The sequence below is a fragment of the Cyprinodon tularosa genome, unplaced genomic scaffold, assembly GCF_016077235.1.
Source record: "Cyprinodon tularosa strain WSP-4 unplaced genomic scaffold, ASM1607723v1 ctg59, whole genome shotgun sequence".
Lineage (NCBI taxonomy): Eukaryota > Metazoa > Chordata > Actinopteri > Cyprinodontiformes > Cyprinodontidae > Cyprinodon > Cyprinodon tularosa.
This window is the reverse complement of record NW_024039329.1, coordinates 2,090,853-2,118,115: the sequence shown is the minus strand read 5'-3', so window position 1 is coordinate 2,118,115 and position 27,263 is coordinate 2,090,853. Positions and strand designations below refer to the sequence as shown.

At 36.5% G+C, this 27,263-nt stretch overlaps 1 protein-coding gene across 1 annotated transcript in view; it reads left to right on the top strand.

The window, feature by feature from the left end:
- LOC119797587 (CUB and sushi domain-containing protein 1-like) overlaps nucleotides 1-25,764 on the top strand; it is a 404,138-nt gene extending 378,374 nt beyond the window's left edge. The window contains exons 61-73 of the mRNA XM_038306729.1: nucleotides 3,524-3,697; nucleotides 3,793-3,859; nucleotides 4,038-4,144; nucleotides 4,635-4,708; nucleotides 8,397-8,508; nucleotides 8,618-8,797; nucleotides 10,891-10,953; nucleotides 11,587-11,748; nucleotides 13,051-13,163; nucleotides 17,322-17,409; nucleotides 17,632-17,758; nucleotides 20,016-20,078; nucleotides 23,725-25,764. Of these exons, the coding sequence (XP_038162657.1) occupies nucleotides 3,524-3,697; nucleotides 3,793-3,859; nucleotides 4,038-4,144; nucleotides 4,635-4,708; nucleotides 8,397-8,508; nucleotides 8,618-8,797; nucleotides 10,891-10,953; nucleotides 11,587-11,748; nucleotides 13,051-13,163; nucleotides 17,322-17,409; nucleotides 17,632-17,758; nucleotides 20,016-20,078; nucleotides 23,725-23,884 (1,490 nt within the window). The 3' untranslated portion in view covers nucleotides 23,885-25,764. The remainder of the gene's footprint in view (nucleotides 1-3,523; nucleotides 3,698-3,792; nucleotides 3,860-4,037; nucleotides 4,145-4,634; nucleotides 4,709-8,396; nucleotides 8,509-8,617; nucleotides 8,798-10,890; nucleotides 10,954-11,586; nucleotides 11,749-13,050; nucleotides 13,164-17,321; nucleotides 17,410-17,631; nucleotides 17,759-20,015; nucleotides 20,079-23,724) is intronic.
- The last annotated feature ends 1,499 nt before the right edge of the window (nucleotides 25,765-27,263 follow it).

Below are 27,263 nucleotides of genomic sequence, written 5' to 3'. Positions count from 1 at the left end.
ACACACATACTAATTTAAATGTTTCATTTCAATGTGAAATGATTCATTAAATGAAAGATTGATACTTGACTGCAGATCTGTTTTGAAAAATCAGGACATAAGACATTACTCCTCCCAACAGTGTGAGTCTGTAAGACATACAAAACATTTCTGATCTCCAGCAGTGACAAAAAACAATAAAAAAGATCAAGAAAAAACATAGATTGTACTACCATGGGAGTGTAAATCAGCCTACTTTAGACCATTGTACTCAACAGGGAAATGTTTCCTGAGATCCTTTCTGCCACCTTTTTCCCATAAACAGAAACCCCCTGCTGGCATTCTCAGTAGCAGAGGCTTTGAACTGAGAAAAAAAAAATCCAAATGAAAAAAAACAAGCTGAAAAAAATCGGGGGAGAGAGGATGCTGAAAAGGAACCAAAGAAGTACTTGTTGAGGTAAAACAGAAAAAAAAATGCTGTTGGTGATGGAGACTGACAGAGAAACTGAAAAGTGGAAATTATAGGTGTTAGGAATGAAGAAGAGTTGGTGACTGGAATAAGCTTCAAGCTCTATCCCATTCGTTTGTCCCCTTTTTTTCGTCTTCTTTTCCCCTCAGTTCTCACCTTTCTCTTAGATTTAGAGTTTTTTCTTAATGTAGTAAAGTTTTATTCTACCTGTTTCTATCTCCTTTGTTGAGATTCATTTTGTTTCGATGCAAAGACATTTCATTTGCAAAAATAGAAACACATGAACAGAATTCATAGAACCCAGTGTTGCAGTTTGACAGATTTTATAATGAGAGTAATAACAAGAGGTGAAGGCTGTGGGGTGGGAAGTAAAAAGCTGTAGGAAAGGAGGAGAGAAAATATATGATATAAAGAGGTGGATTGGAGAAAAAATGGGTTTAGGACAGAGGGAGGTGCAAAAACACAACAACGGTATACATCGAGCAACAACGTGATTAAGAGAACAAGCATTAGGAAATCAAGAACATAAGATTTAAGCAAGTGAACGAGAATGAAAAAAGGGCGGGATGCTGATGGGCCATCACGTTGGTTACAAGGGGGAAATAAAATGGAAATAGGTGAGAAGTGAAATAAGCAATGAGAAAACTGAGAGGCAAATCAATAGCTGCCCCTGAACCTGTAAACACACCGTGAGAAAAGGAATTAGGCTCGTAAAAAATGTTGGCTGGCTGTATTGTGCCAGGAGAGAAATGCCTAAAAGAAAAATAAAGGCAGGGAGGAAGTGGTCTGAGAAGGCATAAGAGGGAGACCAGAGGTGCAGTGGTGGGAAGTGCAAAAGAGCTTAAGGTTGGACTAAGAGAAATGAGGTAGGAAGAAGATTTCCAAGCCAAGAAGAGGGGATGGAAGAGGTGAAAAGGAGCCAGCAATACTAATTAGGTAATAAAAAGCCAAGATACATGAGCTAGTTTACTCCTCTCCCTCGAGGTTTTGATGTGACTGTGCTCTATACAGAGCAGGGCACAAAGAAGAAATAAAGGAATTCAAATCCTTCATTTCTAAACACGAGTGTCTTTTAGGCATTAGAGACTTGCAGAAATACAAGCCTTGAATATTAAAAAAAATCTGAAGTCAATAAAAGTGCTCTCTTTTATTTTTAGACAGCTGGAGTTTGTTCGATAATAACAAAGTTGTTTTCATGAAGGAGAAAACATTCATACAGTGATTAATTTGGATCCCCGGTCGCTTCTGGCCAGCCACCAGCCATTGTTCCTGAAGTCACAAAGCAATAAAATGATGAACTGCATGCTGAACAAAACTGGCAATGACTTGTGTGCAGGTGTATAGATTATTCTTTTGGATGGGGGTGGACCAGCCAAACAAATTATAGGAATGGAGAATAAGCAATGCTGAAAGATGAGACACTTTCTTTTTTTGTCTCTCAGAATAACTTTAGGGACCTGCACGGCTTCTTCTGGACGCTAGAAATAAGTAGGTGGTTAGGGTGCTGCAAACAGATGCATTTGGCTAGAAATAATTATGTAAATAAAACAATGTCAGTATAATCTAAAAAGCCCTGATGTCACAGACTTTCTTATTTATAACAGATATATATATAATTTTTTTCATACAATCATTCTGAGTTCTTCCTTTCAAACCATTGAAGGGCTCATAAATCTACTTCTTACACTCTGTGGTTAACAGGCAACCACATCTGCTTGCAACAAGCTAATCAACTTACTAATTTTGGGTTTGAATGTCACAAGCAATCTAAAAAAAAAAGCGTTGTCTCTGCATCCATGTGTGAGCATCGTCAGAGCAGTGTGAATGGAGCATGACACCATCTGTCTCCTAGTTAGACAGAAATTACACTGACTTTATGAGACGTTTGAAGCTTTGCAGATGGTTATCATTATTTCAGGGAGTTAGTTACATGCACACACAGAGATGTTTATCGTGTCACAAAGTTATCTGCTTGCACATCACTGCGTGTGAATTGCTGTGCAAATGGGTGCACGTCATCTTTAATAACTTCGTCATGCATAAAAAACAAGTTGCCAAATGATCAAATGATAACAGATCCCCCCTTTTAATACACAATAATCTTCAGACAGCAGCCGACGGTCTGATATCATCACTGAACACTGACAGCTTCGAAATTAAGCTTTAAAATAGTCATGGGTTTTTGTGAATCATTACCAGAAATAGCACTGCTGCTCTAAATGTGTATTAGAGGGAAGAATTAGGGGTTATCATCTAAATCTTCATTCAAAATAATTTTTCTTTGCTGAAAATATAGGAAGATTACAGTTTTTTTTTTTTTTTTTTTTTTGCCTTATTGAACAATGATGGTTTGGTTTAAATGATCAAGCCTAAGATGTTTATTGAAGGTGGCAAAAAATCTACTGGCATCAAAGATCAGTCGCTGACTGTTATTAAAGCAATATTTCACAGCCTTTTATATTAAAATTAAAAGCTTTTTGGATGACTTAGTAACCATTTACTGTCTTGCTTCTGTTTCATTTGAGTTTTAAAGTTAATTTTATTTTTTTACACTTTTCTTGGTTTCTACAGTTGCAACATAACCTGGACTCATGACCCAAGTTATGTGCCACAGTCACAATTTTTTTTTTCTTTTTAACTGGTTTTATTCTGGTTGTAGATCAAATCTGCATCTGGATTTTTAAGGTGATGGAAGCAAAAAAATAGTCCAAAGGCAAAAACGACATTACAACACACTTGTATCTGTGCAAGACTTCACTTTTTAATCTTTCAGCTGAAAAAAAAACTTAATCAGAGCAGATATAGAACAGTTTCAGCAAGTTCTGTGTTGATTTAGTTGCCACCATTTCCCTTTTTTTGAAAGAATCCACATCTTTCTTACTCAAATTACATTATTTAGTGTAATGTACTTTTGAAGAGGAACTAAAGGACACAGGCTGTTGTGTATACTTTGTATCATTTGAATTATTGTTTTGCAATTAATAAGAGCATCTGAACTGCAAACACAAACTTTCAAAGGTTAAGCAGAGATTGTTGCAACTTTGCTGAGCTCTATTGTTTGACTGTTTGCTTCAGTGATCCATTGTGGACCTCCCCCACATGTGCTCAGTGGAAAAGTTGAAGGGACAGATTATTCCTGGGGATCCAGTGTCAGCTACAGTTGCTTTCACGGTTATCAGATGTCCATCCCTGCTGTGTTAACCTGTGAGGGAAACGGGACTTGGACAGGAGAGGTTCCAGAGTGTTTGCGTAAGTTAGCATTCTCTATTTTATATATATTGTACAGTGCAGTCCATTGGACCTGAAGCAAAGTGTTGACTCTCACTGTTTTATTTTCCTTCAAGCTGTCTTATGTGGGGATCCTGGTTCACCTGGAGGAGGATCCAGAGAGGGAAACATCTTCTCATATGGGTCAGTTGTTAAATACTTAAGCATTCCAAATAAAACACATCCTTTTTTTCACACTATTTTCTATCGAGCCTCCTTGGGACATGCTGATCGGTACAACAAAATGAACCGATATAACCTGAATATAAACACAGCGGATCTTGTTATTTTTGTGTGATTTTGTTTTTAATTTTACTTACAGATCTGAGGTCCGGTTTTACTGCTATGCTCCCTATGTACTGGTGGGCTCTACCACCAGACTCTGTCAAGCAGATGGTGTTTGGAGTGGCCAGCAACCAACCTGCATTGGTAACTTAAAAATACAATCACAGTTCTCTTTTACAATAAGGGATGTTTTGGAAATGTATATTAGATTAAATTGATTTGTATTGGATGAATGCTAGCTTGAAAAAAATTGTAGTAAATGAGTAAAGTAAATCGGCTGTTTGACTGTAGTGTGTTGGAGGTGGGACACATCTTAAGCATGCAGGACACCGGCTCCCATTCAACTGAAACATCCTGAAACACTACACTAGTGGTTCATACAAATTAATGGATTCACTTCATCACCAGTGTTTTACATTTTTATGTTTCTGTTAGTTTGGACTGCTCACCTTCATCCTTGTGAATGTCTAATGGAAAAACCTCAAAAATCTGCAGAGAATAGTTGCTATTGTCTCTGTTATTTGCGTGCAAATTTGGTGTTGTAATCATTAAGCTTCTTTCAAACATAGTACTACATCCATAGTGTGCACAACCTTGTGATGCCTAATGTTTACCTTTTAATGTCCTTGTGTAGATCCAACCTTTAACAGTTGCCGTGATCCAGGAACTCCTGCCTATGGTATTCCAATCATGGCCCAGGGCTTTCAGGTGGGCACTTTATGACACTGATCTACAACATTATAACATTAGCTAAAAATATATGTTTTTTTTTGTTTTAAGCAGGACCAGCAATTACCCTATATATGTATTTAAAATATTAGGAAATTGTGGCCAATTTGGCTAGCTAGCATCTTAATTTTAGATTAGAGTATTTCATCAAATCTATGTATAAGCTGAGGTTAAAAGTTTATATTTGAATTTATTGAAGCGGTTGGAAACTTTAGGAAGCTAAAATGGGTAAAATAATTTTGGTTAAGTTCATGAACTTAAATTTATTCTAACTCTTTCTGTAAAATCTAAAGACTGCTAAATGGTTTAGGAACATTCATTGCAAGTATGAAAGTCCTTATTATCATTGGGTTTTAGTTTTTTAGAACACTATATCGCTTCTAAGTAAACTTGATAAATGTTACCTAATTTAGTGATACAGATATGAAAACTTTTTTTAAATTTTTAAAAATGTATTAAAAACTTTTACTTTGATGGTACCTTTTTATCAATAATATGTCTTATTATTTGTTTATGATCATTATCCTGTTGGAACACCCAGCAGTCCTCTTTCTGGATTCAATGGTTTACTTTGTGTAATTCAATGTAGTTCTTGAAGTTGAAGCCATACACCCGACAGCATGATGCTGCCTCCACCATGCTTGACAGTTTATTTTAGGGGTGTAAATAATAATCGTTTTGTATCGATGCATCGATCCAAAAGCCGACGATCCGATGCATCGACACGTCCGCAAGATAATCGATTCATGTTTTTTTTTCCTCCTGTCTATTTTTATCCATTTGCTCCTGGGCGTAATTCTCCCTCCCGTGCTGCGGTGCCGCTAAACCTATTTTGCCCTCCTACCGTGCTTCCTGGTTATACTCTTACAGCAGTGTGTTGCAGCAAGCTTCACACAGACATTTTTAAATTATGCTCAATATTGAAGCGTGGTCTGAGCTACACACTGTGGGTCTAGATACGGCCGAGGCGGTGAGGAAGTGGGCACAAGTTTAGTCCGACGACGGAGGGACATGAGGGCCAAAGAGAGCGGAGATCCAGCTGGAAAAAGGGTCCAAGCGGTCTCGCGCACCTCGCTCTTCTAGCGGGTCAAACTTCACGAGTTGTTTTCCGCAATTTCGGTCATAAAAACAAATCAAGCCGGCCTCCTGTCTGCTGCACTGTTTGCGGTCAGCTACAATCTGGGAGAGGTGCAGCGGAGCGTCTCTCAAGGGGCGGTGACGTCGTCACTTCTTCTTCTTTTTTTTTTTTTTTTTATGGCGGTTGGTAAACAACTTATAGGTGCATTACCGCCACCTTCCAGAATGGAGTATGGACCAGACAAACTATTATATTCTCCCTAAAATACCCGTTCTTCTTAGAAAATTAAAAATACTACCAAAAACTACATCCCCAGATGACCTTTGAAACAATTCCCTTATATCTAGTTTATTTTTATTCTTGTCTAACTCTCTACGCAACATCTCTCTTTCCTGAGTATATTTATTACATTCTAAAAAAATATGTTGGACAGTTTCTCTGGAGCTGAGGTATTGCATTGAACTCATTACACTGATATTGTGCAGTATTTTTGCAGTATTTTTTTATGCAACTTTTCTACTTCTGTTATTTGCTGTTGTTTCTAAAGAAAATGCATAATGATATTACAGCTTTCATTGATTTATTTCAAACTTGAAACTTTGTTTAGCCTGTAAGGTGTAAAAAAAAAAAAAAAATTAACCAATTAATCGATTAATGGAATCGTGGTGTATTCTTGAGTATCGAAAATAATCGAATTGTTGGGTCAGGAAATCGATACTGAATCGAATCGCCATGATGGATGTGATTTACACCCCTAGTTTATTTAGTATCCTTTGGTTTGAAAACCGCATTGCCCACATTAAGTCAGGTCTGTTCCTGGTGCATGTTACACTCAAACAGGGCTACCCTTTGTCCTGTCCGTGACCTTTATGGACAGGATTTGTAGGCACAACTAAGGGATGTTTTTCGGGAACCAGTTGATGTCATACCTGCTTTTAGGAGATGTCATGGGTTTGCGGGCTCCCTCCTCCACTTCATGCATTGGTTGGGATAAGAATCAGCTCCTCCATGTCTGAGGCCATGGTTCTTGACAGGAAAAAGGTGAGGTGTCCCCTTCAGGTTGGAGGAGAGTTCCTGCCTCAAGTTAAGGACTTTAAGTATCTTTGAGGTCTTGTTCAGGAGTAAAGAGATAATAGAGGGAAAGGAGCTATAATGTTGACACTGGAACGGTCTGTTAAGGTGAAAAAATAGCTGAAAGAAAAGGCAAAATACTTGATTTACCTGTTGGTCTACGTTCCTACCCTCACCTCTCCCTTACAAATAGGGTCAGAAGCTTTGTCATTTAGGAGAGGCTTGAAGTAGAGACACTTGTCTGCCACAGCAAGAATAGTAAGCTGAGACTTAGGTGACTGGGACATCTTTTTTGGATGCCTCCTTTGGGAGATGTTCCACGCACGTCCAACCCAGGACATGACAAAGGGACTATGTCTCTCAGCTGGCCTGGGAGCACCTCAGGTCTCCCCAGAGGACAAGGAAAGTCTAGAAATCTCTCCTGAGACTGCTACTCCTGCAACCAGGTCATATATTAGCAGAAGACAATGAGTATGAGTCTAAAAACCTCACCTGCAAACATATACATGTAGCTCAACAACGAGGCCAAAAGATTTTATGTTTATATATTCTGGCACTAAAACTTATTTCCAAGTGCATTTTGACTTGTCCATGTAGGCAATGAAAATTCTAGTAGAGCTTGAATGATCTATTCTTAAAATATCAAAATAGTTATGTCATCATTATGTCAAGATTGAAAAGGAGCATTATCTGACGTGCACTTTACCGTATGCTAAGTTTAACTTTTCTTTTTGTGCAGTTCAAACATTTTAAAATATTAAAAAGCCAGTACAAATCAATATACAACTGGCAGTGACTCTGCTGGTGTTTGTTGTGGACCAGCCGGGTTAACAGATGGCTGTCAGAGACTTTAATCATGACTCTGAGGATAACTGGGATGATGTGAGGATGGGAAGTAGGGGAGCATCTGACAATCGGAAAAGATGAATTGTATATTTGCAATATTTTTTGATAAAGGGAATTAGACCTTGATTGGTTCTGAATGTCTGACCTGAAATATCAGTTAGCAGTTGAAACAACCCAGTTGAAGCTGAGTTGACTATGACAGCATGAAAAATGCAAGAACAGCACACACTAAAATGAAGGTGGCGCTGTCCATAAATAAACCCAATGAAAATCTTTAGATAATACAATAATAGAAGTACTGTGATATGGGTGTTAATGTGAATAACTCAAATATAGAAATCTAAATTACAGAGAGATTATTAAAATACAAAGAAAATAAGATTTTCAGTCTTCTTTAAGGTCAGTGTAGTTCTGGCTGCTAGTTGATGATGTCTAAAGTAAAATAGAGGGAATCATGTTTATGATATCTGTGATCAAATTTAAGATGATCCTTTATAGATTCATAATGAATGACAGAATTCTTTGTATTAAGTCCACAAACAAAATCAAAAGTCTTGTTTACAAAGTTATAGTATTTAATTTGTATACTTGCAAAGGCTGAGTGGGAAAACTGAAGGTTTTATGCATCCCCACAAACATTATGCCTCTTTATTATATTTCATTAATACATAGGTGGGCAGTAAAATTTCTTTCAAATGCCGCAAAAACTACCATATCCTTGGCTCAACAACGAGAACATGCCTGGAAAATCTGACTTGGAGTGGAACTCAACCTGAATGCATGGGTAAGGATTTACAATGTAAAAATTGTTCATATAATGCTGTTAAATTTTTACATGTCTGTTCAGTTGTAAAATTTTTGAGTTTCACATGTTTTTACTCCTTTTCACTCAGCTCATTCATGTCGACAGCCAGAAACTCCCAGTAACGTCGATGTTCGAGCTATGGACCTGCCAACTTTGGGTTATACACTGATATACACCTGTCAAGAAGGTTTTTATCTGTCTGGAGGATCAGAGCACAGAACCTGCAAAAGTGATGGGAGATGGACGGGGAAACCACCGCTCTGTAAAGGTATTTAAAATCTGTCTTGTAAATGTTTTTCACATAAATTGTACTGATTCCATGCTTTATATCAGATAAGTAGTTGGCGTCAAGAGATGCATCTACAATCTGAAAGAATTATAAAAATAACTGAAGCATCTTAATAAGGCCTTAAAGTTAATTGTAATAATGGGAAAGAAAATATTTGGTGTTTCAAAATGTTATGGAAGACAATAACAGTGTTTTTGTTTTTTGGAGGAATTTTAGCCTAATGAAAAGAATGTGCATGCAATCATAAGGCTTATTTTGAAAAAAAAATCACTGCTTCAATGAAATGTGACACGAAGGGGATCAGCCCAGTGCACTGATAAGATGTGAAGGATCCCAGGTTACTTCCATAGTGGCTACAGCTCATCTGCATTGATAGTTCTGGTGTCGTTCATCTATCTCCTGAAAATACTACATAGAATCTCCCATGAGTGCCTCTGTGTTTGGGCAGGTGCCAGGTACTATTGAAAAATCAAATCAGAATCTTCCTATATCTTGTTAACAGAGGGAAGGATGAAGAGCGGTAACATTTCCTGCTAGATAGCTGAGCCTATTTTGAGAAAACACAGAGGTCTAACAACAGCAGATGACATGGCAATCTAATTATCCTGGACAATGGAACTTTCACTTTGGACCTTAAACATTTTGGATTTTGTGCCTCACAACACTTCCTATGGCCTTTGGAAATTGATTTTAAAATTAGGTATAAACTTTACTTTTAACCTAAAAAAGAAGCCTTTATACCATTGGAAAAAAGCCCAGGCTGCTATTGAAGCACTAATTCTAGCTGCCTTTAACACCCTGCAATTGTCCTCCAGACTTTTAAATAAGGGCTGTAGCTGTCCATTTTGCTCGTTCCCCCTTTTTAACAACTTGTTTTCCTTTCTCTTATCAATTGGCTAGTATTTCTAGTTAGCTATAATCATCAAAAGTAGCTGTAATTAACATCTTTTTTAGAGAAATCGGTGTGTGTTGGATCTATAGAGAATTACTCTAACAAATGAACCTAAATTTCAAGTTACTGATATGCACCTCTGCCAGATCCTTTAAATGTTATTCAGTTTATTCCTATTATTTATTTATTTATATTGCACCAAATTACAAGTCATGTCATCATTTTGGACTTTAGAGAGACATTTCCATTGAATCATATCTAAGGAAACCCATTTGATTGAATTGAGTTACCGTATTGGCTTTCCAGGATGTATTACTCCTGGAAAAGTTGTGGCAACAGTAAATTTCCCTTCTAATACAATCCCTCACACCGTCCATGCATGCAGTGACAGTGAAGAGGAAAAAAACCCTTTTCACATGACGAAACCTCCAGAAGAACCAGGCTTAGTGTAAGCAGCCTTCTGTAGAAGATTTAAGGAGACAGAAGCAGACATATAAAAGGAAATTGGAAACATTGATCCATAAAAACATAGTTATTCGAAGTCAACACTAAGTCAAGCACTGAGCAACAGGTCCAACTATTAACTCTACAATCAAAGGTGTTGATGGAAGCAGCCCAGCTGATGTTCCCCTCAAGGAGGATGTCATATTCAAGCAGCACAAGGACAAATGACGCCACTATGAATAGAAAAAGCTGAGAATATACCGATGCAGGCATGAAAAATGTCCCCTTTCTGGTATCAGCCAAAGACCAGTCAGTTACTGATCACTTGTGTGCTACTTCCACAGCAGGGAGACACACACCCCAAAATTGCGCACGTGGCATTAAACTAGCTCAAAGTTAATGGCTAATGAGCAAGCTGGGCTTTTTTATTTGCAGGGTTAAATGTTTAACCCAGTTGTAGTGCAGACATACCACAGTCCTAGTGCACTATGTGTAACTATAAAGTTATATGTTGAACTAACAAATAATGCAGATTTGGAAAATAGAAGTAGAATGAAGTAAAATGATTAAAGTTGTCAATATTGTGTGTTTTATTCCATATTATGAGACACAATATCAAGTGAAGTTTATTTATTTTTATTGGTTTTGTCCATTACTTTTCATGTACTTTAGACAGTACAGTATCTCAAAAAACTGTACACTGAACTTACATTTAAAATCTCTTTTTTTATTTCAGTTGGAGTGAAAGTAAATCCCAAAGGAAGAGGGGAGTCAGATGTACAGAAGAATAAGATCCGTGGTATGCAGAATAAAAAACATTACATGTATAGTGGACTACAAAGCGCACATATACATACTATTTAAAGGTGTTTCACTTTAAGTGCAGAGGTTTGTTGTTGTTTCGTTTTGCATGTTTATGTATTGAATTAATTTAATATTTTCACATATTAATGGTTGTTTAAATTCCTTTCCATAGAAAATTAACAATTTAGCAATGAATTTTGCTGATATTAGATACTGCTCGGTCAAAGCAGTCCTCACTAAACATATCTGCAAAGATTCAATGGCTCAGTAAAGCCTAAATAAATCAGCTAAAAACATTAAACTGAGATACCATGAAGCATATTTCAAGCTAAAGGGATGATTTTGAAGCCAATCTGAAGTCAACCAGTTAGAAGAAGCCAGCAGTAAGAGACACACACCAGAGGAAAAAACCCTGATGTTAGATTCTTCAAAGAACACTGCAAAATCTGAGTTTGAAGTTAATAATGTCTTGGAGTAAATGTGGGAATCAGGCAAGCAGGGACTGGCCCCTCAACTGTGAGGGAACCAGAGGCTCAATATATGTGTTGGCATCTTTTAGGAGCTGTCAAAATTTATTTCATCTGTTTTTCTTTAACTTGTGTTACTTTTCCATTCATTTCCTTCCCAGTTCCAGCTGATGTCTTCTCCCCAAACTCTGAGTGGACCGGTTTCTACGAGTATTTAGGGAAAAGGCAGACCACCACATTCGCAGTTACTGGGTTTAATACAACTAGTGGCCGAGTGAACGTCACATTACTGGAGACCAGTGGAGTTTCAATCCGACTATCGGGTAAAAACCAAAATAATTTCAGAAAGCTCTTTAGATATTATTAGGTCTACTTTTTCTCATAAAAATCTTGATGAGGGTACAGTAATTATTATTGATTTATAATGAATATGTTTTAAATCAGGATTAAAAACCTATAAGACATACAAGAGCAAAAAATAAATTACTATTTTTGGTGTTGTACTAAGGTTTTGAGTCATTCCACATTTTTGTGTGACTTGCTTCCAAGAAGCCAGACTCACTTCTAAATTTTCAAGTCTTTTGCTTCCTGAAGACAATTTTCTGTGTTTTTCTTGTGTTTTACTTTTTTAAAACTCATCTCTACTGCTTCTAAACATTTTCTGATTTTTGATTTGTCTGTTAAGATACCTTGCTCTGAACAAAAAATCATTCAAACACTGTAAACCTAAAGCCCAGGTCAAAGGGATTGCCTCCAACGTTTTAGTCTATGATCCAATTTTTTTCCATGTCACACTGACTGGTTATAGAGATGCCCCAACTATTCAGCGTGAGCAGATCCCGATCTATGCAGTTTTTTTTCCCTTCAGTATTTTTGCCCCACAAACTGAAACAATATCCCACATTTGACTGATTAGGAAAAGTTATTGGGAAAATAAATAAAAGAAAACTGTTCTGCTACAAAGCAAAACCCCACTTCATGGGATTTTTGACCTCTTGCTGAAGTATGGATAAATAAAATGCGTTTGCTCGAAGATAAGGCTAGTTTTACAGTACTGAGGAAAACTATTTAGTTATCTTCAAAAAGACTTATTTTCTTAATTTTTACAAATCAACATGTAACATTAACTGAAACAAAGTCCAGTGGATTGTTTAACTTTTTTGGAATGTCTATGAAGTGGATGACTGAGAATCTTCACCAACATTAACTGAAAGGAAAGAAAATCAAGAGAAAGCTATCTATTTAGATATTATTTACAATTCAAGGTCTACAAATGTAGGAATTTAAGGAGATGTTTATATAATAATTTTGTTGCATGCCTCCTGTCATTGTGACAATCAGAAGCTTTTGTGGTTGCACTGTATTTACGCAAAGACATGTAGCTGAAGGCTAAATGTCATGTTTTCCTCTCATATTGTGCTATATGCTTTGAGGGGAAAAGAGAATCATCGTTCAAAATGTCAAGGTGGCTCCTTTTCTCTGTCTCTCACCAACTGTCTCTTGTTAGAGTACTATGACAGGTTTCAATGCAAATAAGAAAATAATGAGTTAATTGTTTATAAAAGATTTAGAGTCTATCAGCCTAACTAGCATATCAATCTGAATCTCAATGTGTCTCTTTCTAGGTACCTATAAGTCAGAGGAAAACCAGCTGCTGTTGAAGGTATACCAGGTGAAGGGGCCAACAGAGTATTACTACAGCAAGTTTAAAAACGACAACTGGGCAATGGATGGATATGTAAGCAAATGCTTCTTTATTCACAGAAAAGTATCTGACTTTAATCTATAATAATTGTGTTAGTAAAAGTAAAAGTTTAATTAGAAGGTTACAGTAGTTCTTATCTTTGCTTTTGAGGCAATAAAACAAAATTACACTTCTTTTGTATGAGGTGTTAGGCTTTCAATAAGTGTAAGCGACAGTGAGAAATAATTCCTCAAATATGCTAAATGTCTTTTAATAGTTTTACCTTGTTGTTTGCTGAAAAAGAGAGTGAACATTATAAATCTAAAATGAAAGTCATGACTTTAGAGGCTGGCTCTCTTTTGCTGCCCCGTATTTTTTTAACAAGCTCACATGCCTTGTCTTTTCGCTAGGCAGCATTCACTACAGTGCTCAGCTTGTGCTTAGATGGTTCATCCTTAAAGGGGTCATATAAGGATTATATAGGGTATTTGGTGCTGGTCCTTAAGGTCTCTGAATAGGGTGTGTAACATTGATTTGGCTGAAATTGGCGTATCTGCTGTTCTATGAGCCCTAATGCAAGCCTGGTTTAAAGCCGTAGAATGAAACGAAATGTTTTCTTCCTGTTATGGTTTGCTCATGAATATTTAGATGAGCTGTGCACTGATTGGTTGGTTTACAACAAGCGAAGCTGCTGAGCAAAGATGCATCATAGCAACAAGCACACCCTAACTGAAACATAGAAATTATTGATATGGTAGGGTGACCAGATGTCCTCTTTTTCCCGGACATATCCTGCTTTTCATACCTAAAAATATCCGGGTGGAATTTCAAAATCATCTAATATTTTGGTAGACAAAAGTGCAACACGTAGGTGAAACACACTGGGCATTCGAACAAAGCCTTCAGCTCAGGGGCGGGTCCGGCAACCCTGGCGGAAGAGTGTAGGGAGCCAGCGGGAAACAGGGCAACCAAACTGGGCCCGGTGACTGTAGCCTGGACACCGGTGGTCCTGTCCTCCCCCCGTCTCCCCAGCCCCCCTCCTCCAGCTGAGGACGGGTGGCTTATGGCTCTCTGCTGAGGTCCGGTCCAGTCAGCAGGCCAGCAGTCAACACTTCATAACCGCCACCTCGGGGCGAGACAAAAGAGCAGGCCACAACCAAATAAGGCAACATCCCCCAGTTTACATCAACTTGGGGCTTCGTTTGAATTTACCTGTTTTTAGAATTGTGAGATTTGCAGAGAAAGGAGGTGTCGATTGGGTTTGAACTTCTCTGTACATCCATTTCACCCACTGAACTATGATTATTCATCTATGACAATGTAAACTTGGTTTTGCATTCCCTGACCCCTTTAAGGTCAACCTTCATCTTTGTGGGTTTTAGGTTCTAAATGTGTTGGCACATTTAATTTTGATTTTGTTTCTTTTACAGTTTTTGAAATAATATATTGGATCCGATTCCTCTTGTTCTCCTGAGTCCACCTTTAATGATTCTGTTATCAGCTACTGAGAGTCTGCATGGTTACAAAGAATAAAAAACAAATTAACCTTTACGCTATTCATTATAGTTAGCTGATTTAAGAAAAAAACACATTCCACTACAGCTCAAATATCCTAGATCTGAACTCTACTGTGTTTGGACACCTTGCTCAGCTGCATCTAAGAACAGCTTATTCCCATATTATTCCCCTATTTTACCCATAGTGCCACCTGCAAGAGAGTTTAAGGCTTAGTTGATAATGAAATTGTACCTTTAAATCGAATGTCTCTGCTCTTAAAGAACTTCAGTTCAGACATCCATTTCACACCGCAGACTATAAAAATGATGGACAAAGCTATTAATTGTCAAGATGTGAGGTTGATACCAAACATAAAAGTGCAATTGCACTGCCAGCTAAAAGGCATTTGCTTCAAATATCATCAGCTCTTTATTAAAGCACCATGATTACTACATCCTAACAATCTTTTTTTTACGCCTTGGCGTCAAAGAAACTCACATTTAAAAGCATTTACGGCTGATAGACAAAGGCAACAAGTTATATCATATATATTCCCAACCAATCTGAGTAATCTTTATAATCTAATAAGCTATAAATGGATCTTAATGGTAGGCCTATTGGACCAGTTCAAAGCTCCATATATATATATAAATATATATATATAGATATATACTATGTATATATGTATGTATGTATGTTTGTGTATGTATGTATATATGTATTTATATATATATATATATATATATATATATATATATATATATATATATATATATATATATATATATATATATATATATATATATATATATATATATATATATATATATATATGTATATGTGTATATATGTATGTGCATATGTGTGTATATGTATATATGTGTATGTCTATATATATATATATATATATATATATATATATATATATATATATATATATATATATATATATATATATGTGTATATATATAAAGAGATTTGAACAATAACAAAAAGTAAATGTGATTTTATCCTATAAAGACAATATGTTGCTTTTATTGATGAAATGTCATCAGTGAGCAGTATTACACCTTTTTCTGATGGAAAAAAATTGGGGGGGATTCTGAATTCTCACTTTACCGGTTGCTGTGGAGTTAGTAATTGCCTTTCTGTCATAGAGGCAGCAGTTAATGATTGAGTTTACCTTCTTGTCACCATGAGTGGCCCAGACATGCAGCCAAGATTTCCAGGAACCTAATCTTCTCACCAAGCAATTGTTCAAGCATGTAACTCTCTGCAGGCCTCAAACCTGGGCTCAGTTATTATCTAGCTATTGTAATACGGAACTTTGTGCCTTGGTAATTTTTTGTGGCTTGCATAGTTTCTAATATCTTTATTTATTTTTTTGGATGTAATCACTCATTCTAATTAACTATTAATTTATGTGGTAAGAATGGAAGAAAAACAGAAGGTTGTCAGGTTTTGGATGATTTTTAAGCTGGGTAAAATGCTTTAGAGTCCCTCCAAGAAGCGTTGGTAGTGGATGCAAAGAGAGAAAAGTTAGTTAAAAGCATGCAATAAAATACACTTTTTAGAAAACAGCTATTTTGTATCTAAATCACTAAGGCATTTGTTATCTTTTTACATCACCATTTATAAATTGATTATATAAATGCAGGACTCATAAGTTAGATCTCTCTTTTTTCCTAAATTTAACTCAAGCTTTAGATAGCTGAAGTTATGTAAATTTGTCCAGAGACATAAGGAAAAGGATTTTTTCCCCCTTTGTTCCTCAGATTGTAGCACACATTGTGACTATTTGGTCGGTTTTCTTTTTAACCCAACACTAAGTTACTTTTCAACCTCCATAAAATATTTTTTATAACTTTTTTGATTATACGATATGTCGACATAAAACTGATTAAATGACACCTCTGTCATATCCTGAGGGGGTGGCAGTAACCCTACCATGCAACCCCAAAACAAATGTGCAGACTGCTTTACGGCATACGTCACTTTCCCCATTCATTATTTAATAAGGATACATTTCCCTGAGAGACTGTATATTCATGCAAATTGTGAAGGGTTGATTTTCTGGCCATGTGACAGCTTCATGCTGGGATCTATATGTATGTTTGCTGTGAAGTTATCAAACGTAACATTATATTTAAGATTTTTAAAGGTTTAAACTCAGCACATCAGTTGCTGATGAGTCAAGTGAGGTGGGGGAGATCAGGATTTTACCACGCTATGCGCTGGTCCTCGTGGGAAATGCTGTCTTCCTTCAGGCAAAAACAACACAGCTTATGTCTACTGTGTGGGGCAGTTCTTTAGAACTGCTTAAAATGTAATGACCTCGGTTAAATGTTTTGGATTTCCGCCAAAACATTTCTGAGTAAATTTGCTAGAAGTTTGGCCCATTATTTGACTTTGTGAGTAATGTCTTATGTTGGTACCGGGCACTTTTATATGTAGACTTTCCTGCCAGGTTCAGCCAGTTTCTTCAGAATTTCATTTGTGTTGTTCTGAGCTCAATTTATACATTTAACACCAAAACATGAAGGTATTGGGGACACAGAATGTATTTCTTTCTAGAGAAGTATGATGGTTGGATATCACCAAAAAAACTGTTCATATATAAAAAAAAGGGAAACAAAAAAGCCTGTATTTGTTGCGTTTTTTGTTTGTTTTTTTTTACTGATCTTCATACAATCTTAACCCTCTTGTTCTTTTTAGGTCACTGCAGAGTCTGACCAGAAGACCTTCATCTACCAGGGACATATTCACAGTAAAGATTTTGGCAAGTTCTCTCTGACGAGGCAAGGTGAGTGTGCTTTGCAGTACTGACACTCTCTATTTCAAATGCCATGGAATTAAGTAAAGAGTTAAAACAGTATAATTAAAACTTCCTAGTTTGTAATAAATTGAGTGAAAAACTAATCATAAAACAATAAAAGGTTGATTACAATGAAAACTAATGTAAAGCACTTGTTGTATCAAGCGTTTAGGTTTATGTTTATGTTGGTTTGTTTCTATGTGACTTTAGGTCCAGTTACAACAGCGATGAATCCATCAAACCATTACACAAACAGTAGTTCTGTGGCAGCAGCCATTTTAGTTCCCTTCTTTGCCCTCCTCCTCTCTGGGTTTGCCTTCTACCTCTACAAGCACAGGTAAGCTATTCTCTCAATGTTAATCCTTCAGAGAAAAACACAAGTAAAAAAAAAAACATAATAGCAGTCCAGCATCAGAGCAGAATACAAAGCAGCTGTTTGTCCTCTATTTCTGTAAACACCTAGCAAAAGGTGCCTGCTGGAATTCCTCTCTATGTTTCTGTTAAATCCTTCTAGTTTGCAATGGACTTATTTCTTTGGTTCAATCAGATTAATATTACAGCTAAACTTTGCTTTTTCTCTTTAGACCTTATTTTTGTTGCTCTTCTATCATTCTATAATTTATGGAAGCTGACTATTTTTAAACATAGCTCTAAAGCTCAAAGCAGAAAACATTTAAACAAAGACTGAGACTGGGTTTAATTTTGGAATTTAGTAACTAATTGTTTTTGGGGTTTCTTCTAAAGTCCCTAGTATGGTTAAAAAGCAAGGTGCTTTTTTATTGACATTTGTCTGATCTAAAATACATATACATTTTTTTAAACATTAAGTGAATGTATTAAAGAAGATAATCTTTATTGGAGAAGCTGCACAGTTCAGGTGCACTAATGATTTGAGTGAAGCAGACTCTCGTCCCCTAAACATCAACAACATAAAGGTGCATATTCATATATCAGCATAGATTTTAACTTAATTAATTTAAACATTGAACATCAAAAATTGATTCATTACAGTTATTTTATTTCAGGCAGTTTTGATGTGTTTGGCCTCTAACTCTAAGATTTGAATTGTACATAAAACCACTTAAACAGGAATTTTGTTTTAAAAACCTCTGGCCTGCTGAAGTAAATACATAAAATCTGAATTGGACATATCCTAGTAATATCTTAGAAAAAGATGTAGCAATGAATGTGAAATCTATGTCTCAACTTCTTGCTTTGGTCATCTGAAATGATCTCCATCTCCTGTTTATGCCTTTAAATCTTTTAGCTGTGCAGTTGCACAAACCACATGACATTAATAAAGTCATCCAGGTCTGCTTTCAATCATATAATTTAGCTGATGGGGTAAGATGACATCTACCCCCATTTCCCTATTGGTTATTCTGCAAAACACATTGCTGTGTTTGATTTCGGCGGCTGCGTCTAAGAATGCAACCTATCTGAACTTGGTCCTTTAAAGGTTTTGAAAATAAGGAGGGAGAAGAGTTCAGCTATAGAATCGAACAGGTCGAGCCTTCCGAAACTGTCATTTTCCCTTACTCAGCGTAAGCTCTGACGCCTAGCAACCATGACAGACAGACTCACAAAGCAGGCAAAGAATAGATGCCGAACTACTATTTTGTGTGCTACTTGCATTTTTAAGGAGTTTCAGCGGCAGTATTATTGTCACAGGTATCAGGTTTATAGTCCCCAAACTGCAGATATATTGGAATCTGTACTTAAATGTCAGCCAGACTCATTTGCACAGGGACAGATAAAGCCTTTCAATAAACCAAAATTACCCTCAACATATCTGACTGACCAACCATTTAAATTAACTATTTTCATTAATGTATAACAGAATTATTCAAATACTTTTATTATATTAAGCTGCACTAGCAATATTCAACACTGTTTGGCGCCATTTCCCTTTTTCGTCTGAGCATGGAGCAGCCGGCTTATTTTGACTCCCATTGAATCACTAGATACCATGGGAATACCCTAAACATACACTGGACCTGTTATTCCAAAAGAAGGCTGCTAATGTCTGCAATATACGGCGTGCTAGCACCTAAGTTGATGACAAATCTGGCCTTCAGAGGGAGCAGCCACTGAATTCAAACACAGAAATATACGCCTCACTATTGCCTTACTCCCACCTTGATGTGTTTTGTGAAAATGGCTTTTGACTCCAGTTGATGGCGAGGCTTTTCCTCACTGTTCTCTGAATGGTGTGATTAAACTTCTTTATTTCCTACACCTTTTCATTCCACTCAACTATTTACTAAATGCAAGGATGCAGCACTCTGAGTCTACAGCATGTTTAGCAATGTAGTTTTATCACCGTTTTGTGGGTAGTGCCTATTGTCTGCTGGGCAAAACAGTCTTATCACTTATGTTTTTAAGCATAAGTTTTATTTGTTTGAAGTAATATCGTTATTATAAAGGTAATTTTATTTAAAAAGATTACAAATAATGTAATCTTTGAGGATATAATATGTTGAGATACACCTGTATTTTTAGTTGAAACTAGGAAGTCCTTGCTTTTTAAAGCCTTTGCAAGTTGCAGAATGTAGTTCAAATTGATGTATATTAAAGCTGATGGTTGTATGCAGGACATTGTCTGCTGACACAGATGACAATGAGAGACCAAAAAACACCTGGGGACCTGGCGGCAGGTAAGACTGACACCTGTCATCCATCTGGTTTCTAACAGCAACCAGACCCCCGCCCGCCGCCACATCCTCTCAAATTTCCCATTTCTTCTTCTTAGTTTGCAAACTGTTTTACATGCTGTTAAGTAGGGCTGCACAATTAAACCATAAGAAAAAAATATGAAAGTAAAAAAAAAAAGTATATAAATGTATGGTAAAGCTAAGACAGAATGTTGGGACTCCATGCATCAGCAATTGGGGTAATGTTTTCACTAAGAAAGAAAAAATAAATTAAGAGCAAATAGTTTCCACTTTTTGAAGCTGTGCAGCCCCACTGTCTCCAAAAAGCAAAGCTTTATAATTTGCATTTTATTTTGTCTTTGGTCTCATTGTCATCTCTGTCTCAGCATGATATCATCAAATTATATCCTCAAATTGTAAGTAAATTAAGTTACGCTAATGCTTTGATACGCACATGCTTGCCCATACAATATTTAGCCTTGCTTTTCATCATAGTTGAAACTTTTCTGGCATGCTTTTAGCATTTACCCTGCTACAATGGAAAGCAGAAAAAATGATGAATACTTCACATGTGGATCTAAAGTATTTGCTTAATGAGGAACCAGGGGGGTCTTTATGTGCGTTTGAGTGTGTACTGCAGTTTTTCCTGCTATGACCCATTTGTCTATATAGTATCTGTAATAATGTTACAGCAATTAAGTGCACCATTTTTCATTCTCCTGATGAAATAAAACTTTTGCACCTACAGCCATGACTGGTGCAGTGATTTAGGCTACTGCTATGCAGGGAGGTCCATGCTATGTGTTGATGTGTGCAGTTTTGTAAAATAATGGCTTGGACATGTAGGGTAGGCTTAGTGCCTCCCCAGGGTTGGATTTCCACACCCACACACACACACACACACACACACATACACGCACTCTTAATGAGGTCAGAATCAAACAGCAGCAGCATTCCTTGCTGCAAACAGTTCCACAGGGTGTAGAAGTAAGTGATTAAATCTAACTGGATTATAGGAACTGATTATCTCAAAATGTAATCTGCAACAAACAGACAAATTCAATTCAATTCAATTCAGTTTATTTATATAGCGCCAAATTCACAACACATGTCATCTCAAGGCACTTTACAGTTCAACCAGATCAAATTGATACAAAGTTTTCTATCTAAGGAAAACCAGTTGATTGCATTGACTCATTGACTCAAATACAATCCCCCACACTAAGCATGCTTGTAGCGACAGTGGAGAGGAAAAACTCCCTTTTAACAGGAAGAAACCTCCAGCAGAACCAGGCTCAGTGTGAGCGGCCATCTGCCGAGGCCGACTGGGGTTCAAGGAGACAGAAGCAGAGATACAAAAAGCAGCTGTAAAAGGCGGCCCCGTCCAGGAAACACACAGCCAGGCAGACGAGCTCCAAGGCAGCTCCCATGCCAGAGGACGAAGAAAGCACATCCACTCAGTCACGGTCAGAGAAACAGGACCACACTGGAAAACAGACAAATAAGGAATGTGTGCTTCTCTGTCTCATAGGTTCAATAAGACCTCTGTATAAAATCTGTTTAAAAAAAAAATCCTATTAAGGCTTACTGATCGTTAACGAAAACATGTACACTAGATATGGTTTACAGTGTTGCTGCTTCAACAATATTGTACCTGTAACTTTCTCATAATAAAGTTTTACAGTTATTTAAAGTCAGGTAATTAAAAAAATGAATATGGAATAAATTCAGCACAGCATTTCTGATATTGCTAGATTTAGTTTCATGCGACAAAGCTAGAAGTTATACCTTTAAACCTTTGTCCTCATTTATGACTGGCTAAGGAGCTTTGCACTGCCTAGTTATACCTGAACTAATGAATCTTCCTGAAAAATCCTGTGAAATTAAAGGATCTATAGAGAGCATGCTGTGCAAATCAAGGCAGTAGAGCATGAAACATTTAAGCATCCCTTGCTAATGTGATCAGATGACTTAAACGTGACCTGGTTTCTCATGTTACAGGTGATATATATGTTTTGCAATTCCATTGTTTACATTCTGACACTATAGATGGAAGTAAATATTGACATTATCATTACTACAATGCTGATTTTACTTCCCCAAATATAAAACATTGTCCTTTATTTTTTTTTTATCTTTTCAAAAACATTTACTTTTGTGTATACAAAGTTTATTAAGGGTGCACATGCAGTAGACATTATGTAGACATGATACATGTATGTTACATGAAGGTATAGCCATTGTTAGACCAAGCAGATGTTTCTATTATAAAAGTGGCCTATGTTTAGACTTACAAAAAATATCTTTCAAAAAATTCCAGAAAAGTCAAAATTGTTTCATGTTTACAGCTATGATATAATAGGGTTAGGGAGTCATTATTTAGGTTGGTTTAATAACCAAGCATTGAGAGAAGAAGAGGTGGATATGACAGTATATATTATGTATTCGCAAATTTAAACTACTCACATTTTGATTTAAGTTGTTGTTGAAATAATTCTAAGTCAAAAAACATAAGAATGTTTGCTGAATGGCTTAGGTTCATTATCTCATATATGTTCACTTGGTAGCCACTAAGCTGCAAACCTAGATTATAAATATTACAGAAAGGGTTCAAATGAGTAAATTAAGTTCTTTTACTAAAGTTCTATACTATACAGTGATTGTTTTGTTTGGGATTTTATCTTTTATACCATGATCTGGGCAAACACTTAATTTGTCTAGCTGCCGGGTGTCTTTTCAGAAGTATTACAGGACACCTATAAAGCAGCATTTAGGAAGGAGTACCGTTTAGTTCTTATGTTCCACTAAAATGAGGTAAACTCCCAGAAAACTGTAAAAGTGCTAAAAACCAAATTTTTGATTAAAAATGTATTTGTTTAGAGTGATCTTTGACTTGATCTTATTTTTATTACTATTTTTTTGTTCCCTAATTATTTGTGTTGCCTTTGTAGCACTGTAATGTACCTTTCTTTTTTTTTTCCCCCATGTTCAACACTTTGAATTGTCTTGCCATTGAAATACGCTATATAAATAAACTTGCTTTGCTATTCAAATAGCTGGCAACAGCAGACAAAAGGCACTAACAGCTATGTCCGACCAAGCTGCATGCTTTGTGGCCAGAGCCGGTTACATTGGAGACATGTCAAAACAAAAATCATTACATCGTACTCTCAGCAGCTTCTTGTGAAAACTTACAATTTTAACAGTGGAATAAAACTTTAAGCTTTTATTAATTGATGTCTGATTTATTTATTTTTTTAGTGGCCATGGTATAAACGAGATAATGCCCTTTGATGTGTCGTTTTTTTAGAAATGAATAGACGTTGGACAGTTAACACCTTCGCATTGCCTATTAATTTCTGGACAATAATGGACAACCCTTACCTAAATGCTTGTCAACTTGTTATTTAACTTATGCTTTTACACTGCATTTTTTTCTCTAAATGTTTTATATAATGTCTGCTGGCACATGAAGTACAGTTGGTAATACAATGTCATTCCAAAAAAGTAAAAGAAAAACAATCCACTGGAAGTTTGAAACAAAGTCCAGTGGATTGTTTTTCTTTTTTACTTTTTTGGAACGACTATGACGTGGATGACTGGGAATCTTCACTTGCGTAATACAATGTCATTTCTCCTTTTTTCTCAGGACCCGTCCAAAGGTCCAATTCAATGGCTACGTCGGCCATGAGAGCTCCAATGGTCAAGCTTCATTTGAAAATCCCATGTATGATACCAACATGAAGCCAACGGAGGCTAAGGCAGTTCGATTTGATACCACCCTGAACACAGTCTGCACTGTGGTGTAGTCCAACAAACCTGTCACCTCCTGTAAAGTGATCCATGGCACCACCATGTGGCAACCTGCTGAGTGGCATTACCCCCACCCAAAAAAAAGAACAAACCTAATATCTGGACTTGTCACCATGAGCAGCCTTTGTGTAATGTGCGGGTGCAGTGCCAGCATAATCTTTACAGTAATGCGGCTCTACTCCACTTCCCTACAGTATGAGGGCATTACTCAGCTCTGGTCTGAGGAAGAAAGAGAAAAGATTGCTGACACCAACAAAAAAGGCAGTTAAACATTACCTCATCAAATAATATAAAGGCTGATGTCAGTAGATTACCGCTTCAACTACAACTGTTTTAACACACTGTTGCATTTCAAGCATGTATAGAGGATATGATAGTTGAACAGCCACTCAGAGTATGTTTATTAACTTTCAACTTTTCTGAGGTTGAACTACCTTATGGAAAAGCCTCTGCAGTGAGGATCTTCTGGGTCTTTAATACTGACTCCACATGAGCAAAAGTTAATTCCAATAGAAGCCCAGTCTGCCATGCCAAATTTGCACAGTGGCAAATGCTTAAAAAGTCCCCTGCTGCAGGCCAGATATGGGTTTGACCAATGCATGGTTTTACCTCCAGGGGAAGCATATAGACAAAGTCCACCTCTCATACCCGTCCAGGCATTAGATGAATCCCATTTGTAACCTTAAATAACAACTGGTGCTGGACCAAACTCATCTGACACCATTCTGTATTTGAAAGAAGTGATTTACCAGACATAATGAAGCCTTTACAGCCTTTGTTGTGTTAGAACCTTGTGTGGGTTCCACAGATTTGCATAACTCTTTAAACCAAATGCAGTGATATGATCAACCAGACCACTTCATTTAAAGGAAATTTAATTTTAACCTGGTCGACATTTGGGGAATAAAGCAGGATAAGGTGGGAGTTTCACATACTTTTGTGAATGTTTTAACCTATTTAGAAAGTGAACGACAAGCAGGACAATCACAGAGCTAGGTACATTTAGTCGACAGATATTAAAACGGTTTCTTTAGTTATTGCCATCGTCATTACTTTAACACTTTTATGCCTTTAATTAAAACACTGTAGTACACTGCATCTGAATAGGTTAAAACATAGCAAATCAGGCCTTTCTAAACAATGTTTTCCAAAGTTTTTAAACAAAAACGAAGAATTACGCCAAGTCATATCCTTTTTCTACAAATTCAAATGTCATAAGAAGGTGATAATTAAAAATATGAGCCCTACACAGAAGGTGTAACAATAGGCAGGCAGTATTAAATCATATAAACAGTAGATTGTGTTGCCCACTGTTTGCAGACAATGGACCGGTTTCCAGAAGCTTGTAAAACAACTATCAAGCATTTTTTTTTTTGTCTTGGACTCACCACAGTTCTGTGTTTGGTGGTTTAACAAGTGGAAACCTGGAGGCAATAAGCTGTCAGGATTGTCAACTGCTGCAATCAACTGTGCCCAAATCCAGGAAATGATTTGTTCTCCTGTAACCTTGGTCCAGACCATCAGCCATGAGATGACTGATTCCTTTTCTTCACTACACTTTCCAGCCACAAAATACAAAATAAGATAAACCGATTTGCAGACAGACTGGCTGACTGACAGCAACAGGACAAATGGACACAGACAAAATCGTGCAGTTAGTCACTGCTGTCAGTCAAGCTTACTAAAGGAGACGTGGACGTGTTAGAGTGGAAATTGAGACATCAAGAATTTTCTAATTGTCTCTTCTGGCATTTTTCTTCAGTGAAGATACTGATGAACAAACTCATATGTTCAAAAAAACCAACGGCTCATTGGGACTTCCCAAATCACAGCTGCTGGAGACTCTTGAATATAAAGTTTATATGAATCGCACAAATTTTGCACTAGTGTTATTTTCTGTTGATTTTTTTTTTTTCCCTGTTTCTTTAATGTTTTTTTTTTTCAAGTTAAGGGAATGAAAAGATTTTTTGGGACAAAACTAAGTTTGATAAAGGAGTCATTCAAAAGAGAATTTTAATTCAGAAGCGTCTAACTTTAAAATATACAATATGACTAAATACAGGGTTACAGTATTTTGTAAATACACATTTTAAATCTCTTGCTCCCTATTAGCAGTTGTTTTTTTTTTTGTTGCCCTACATGCTAGCCAACCAGAGTGGTGGGAACAATTTCTGATGCTAAAACATGAGAGGAAATGTCCATTTTTTGTTTTTTCTGAAAGCTTTTACTTGCTACTATGTAATTTGTCAAAGAAACAACCAGAGAACATCACTTTCATTAAAAGATAATTTTATTAACTTGCAGTTTCTATTCGGGAAAAAGTAATTTACACAGAATAAATTAACATTTTTTTTAATTAGTGGTTGTGAGAATTAGCTTTCAGAAAGGACCCTTTCTCTAACCATCTTTAAAAGGCACGAGTCCCATTTCACCACTGTTGTTGCACATCCTTTCGACACATTACATGATGCACATTGTCTCTTTTCAGCAGCCTTTTTAAGAGCACAGAGTTTGTGATTAGTTTGAGAAAAGGTCTGCAATCTAATGAGTGCATAAGAAAGACAACATGCACATTTAGGGTTGTCAACAATTTCCCCATATTTTTTTAAAGAAATACCTCACAAACCACATGTCACATCTTTCTTTATAAATGCTGGATCATCACTGCAACAAATAAACAAGCTTAATAAGGGTAAATTTAACTATCACCACCCCTCAATTTCCTGGAATTTTAAGTCAAAATGTTGCTCTGACATCCATGTTTTTAGGAACTAAGAAAATTCCGTTTCAGACAACAAGCTTGTTATTTCTCGCAGTGTTTACTTAAAATACTTTTATATTTTTCAAAGATGCTGCACTTGGTTAAGGAAGCATATTTAACTGCTTTCAATGTATATCATTTGTTGTTTCCAGGGTCTGCTTCATGCTACACAAACAACATTCTGAGATGATTTTTACACATCTAGCATTTGGTTTAAGTCTCATGTTTTAGTATATTTTATGCTTTTTTATTTTAATATCCAAAGCACATTCACACAAAAAAAAAACATAAGGTTTCATTCATGTGTATATGGAGTAGGGAGATACAAAGAAGGGAGCTTCCAATAGATAATATCCTCTTACTCACTCATCCCCAAAGTGGGGGGGCATGGTATAATTGCAAGGGGGACATGTTAGAAATAAAATGAGTAAAGGATCCATTTTAAGATGTCTTTAAATAAAATAAATATTAATAGTGATGTCAAATTCTGTTAAGCATTTCAACAGACAGTTTAATTTAAAATAATTTCACTTTAAAAGTGGTAGTTTTATGATTTCCAGGAACTATTAGTATATTTTATTGCAATGTATAATTGCAATTTTAGATGCCCTTGG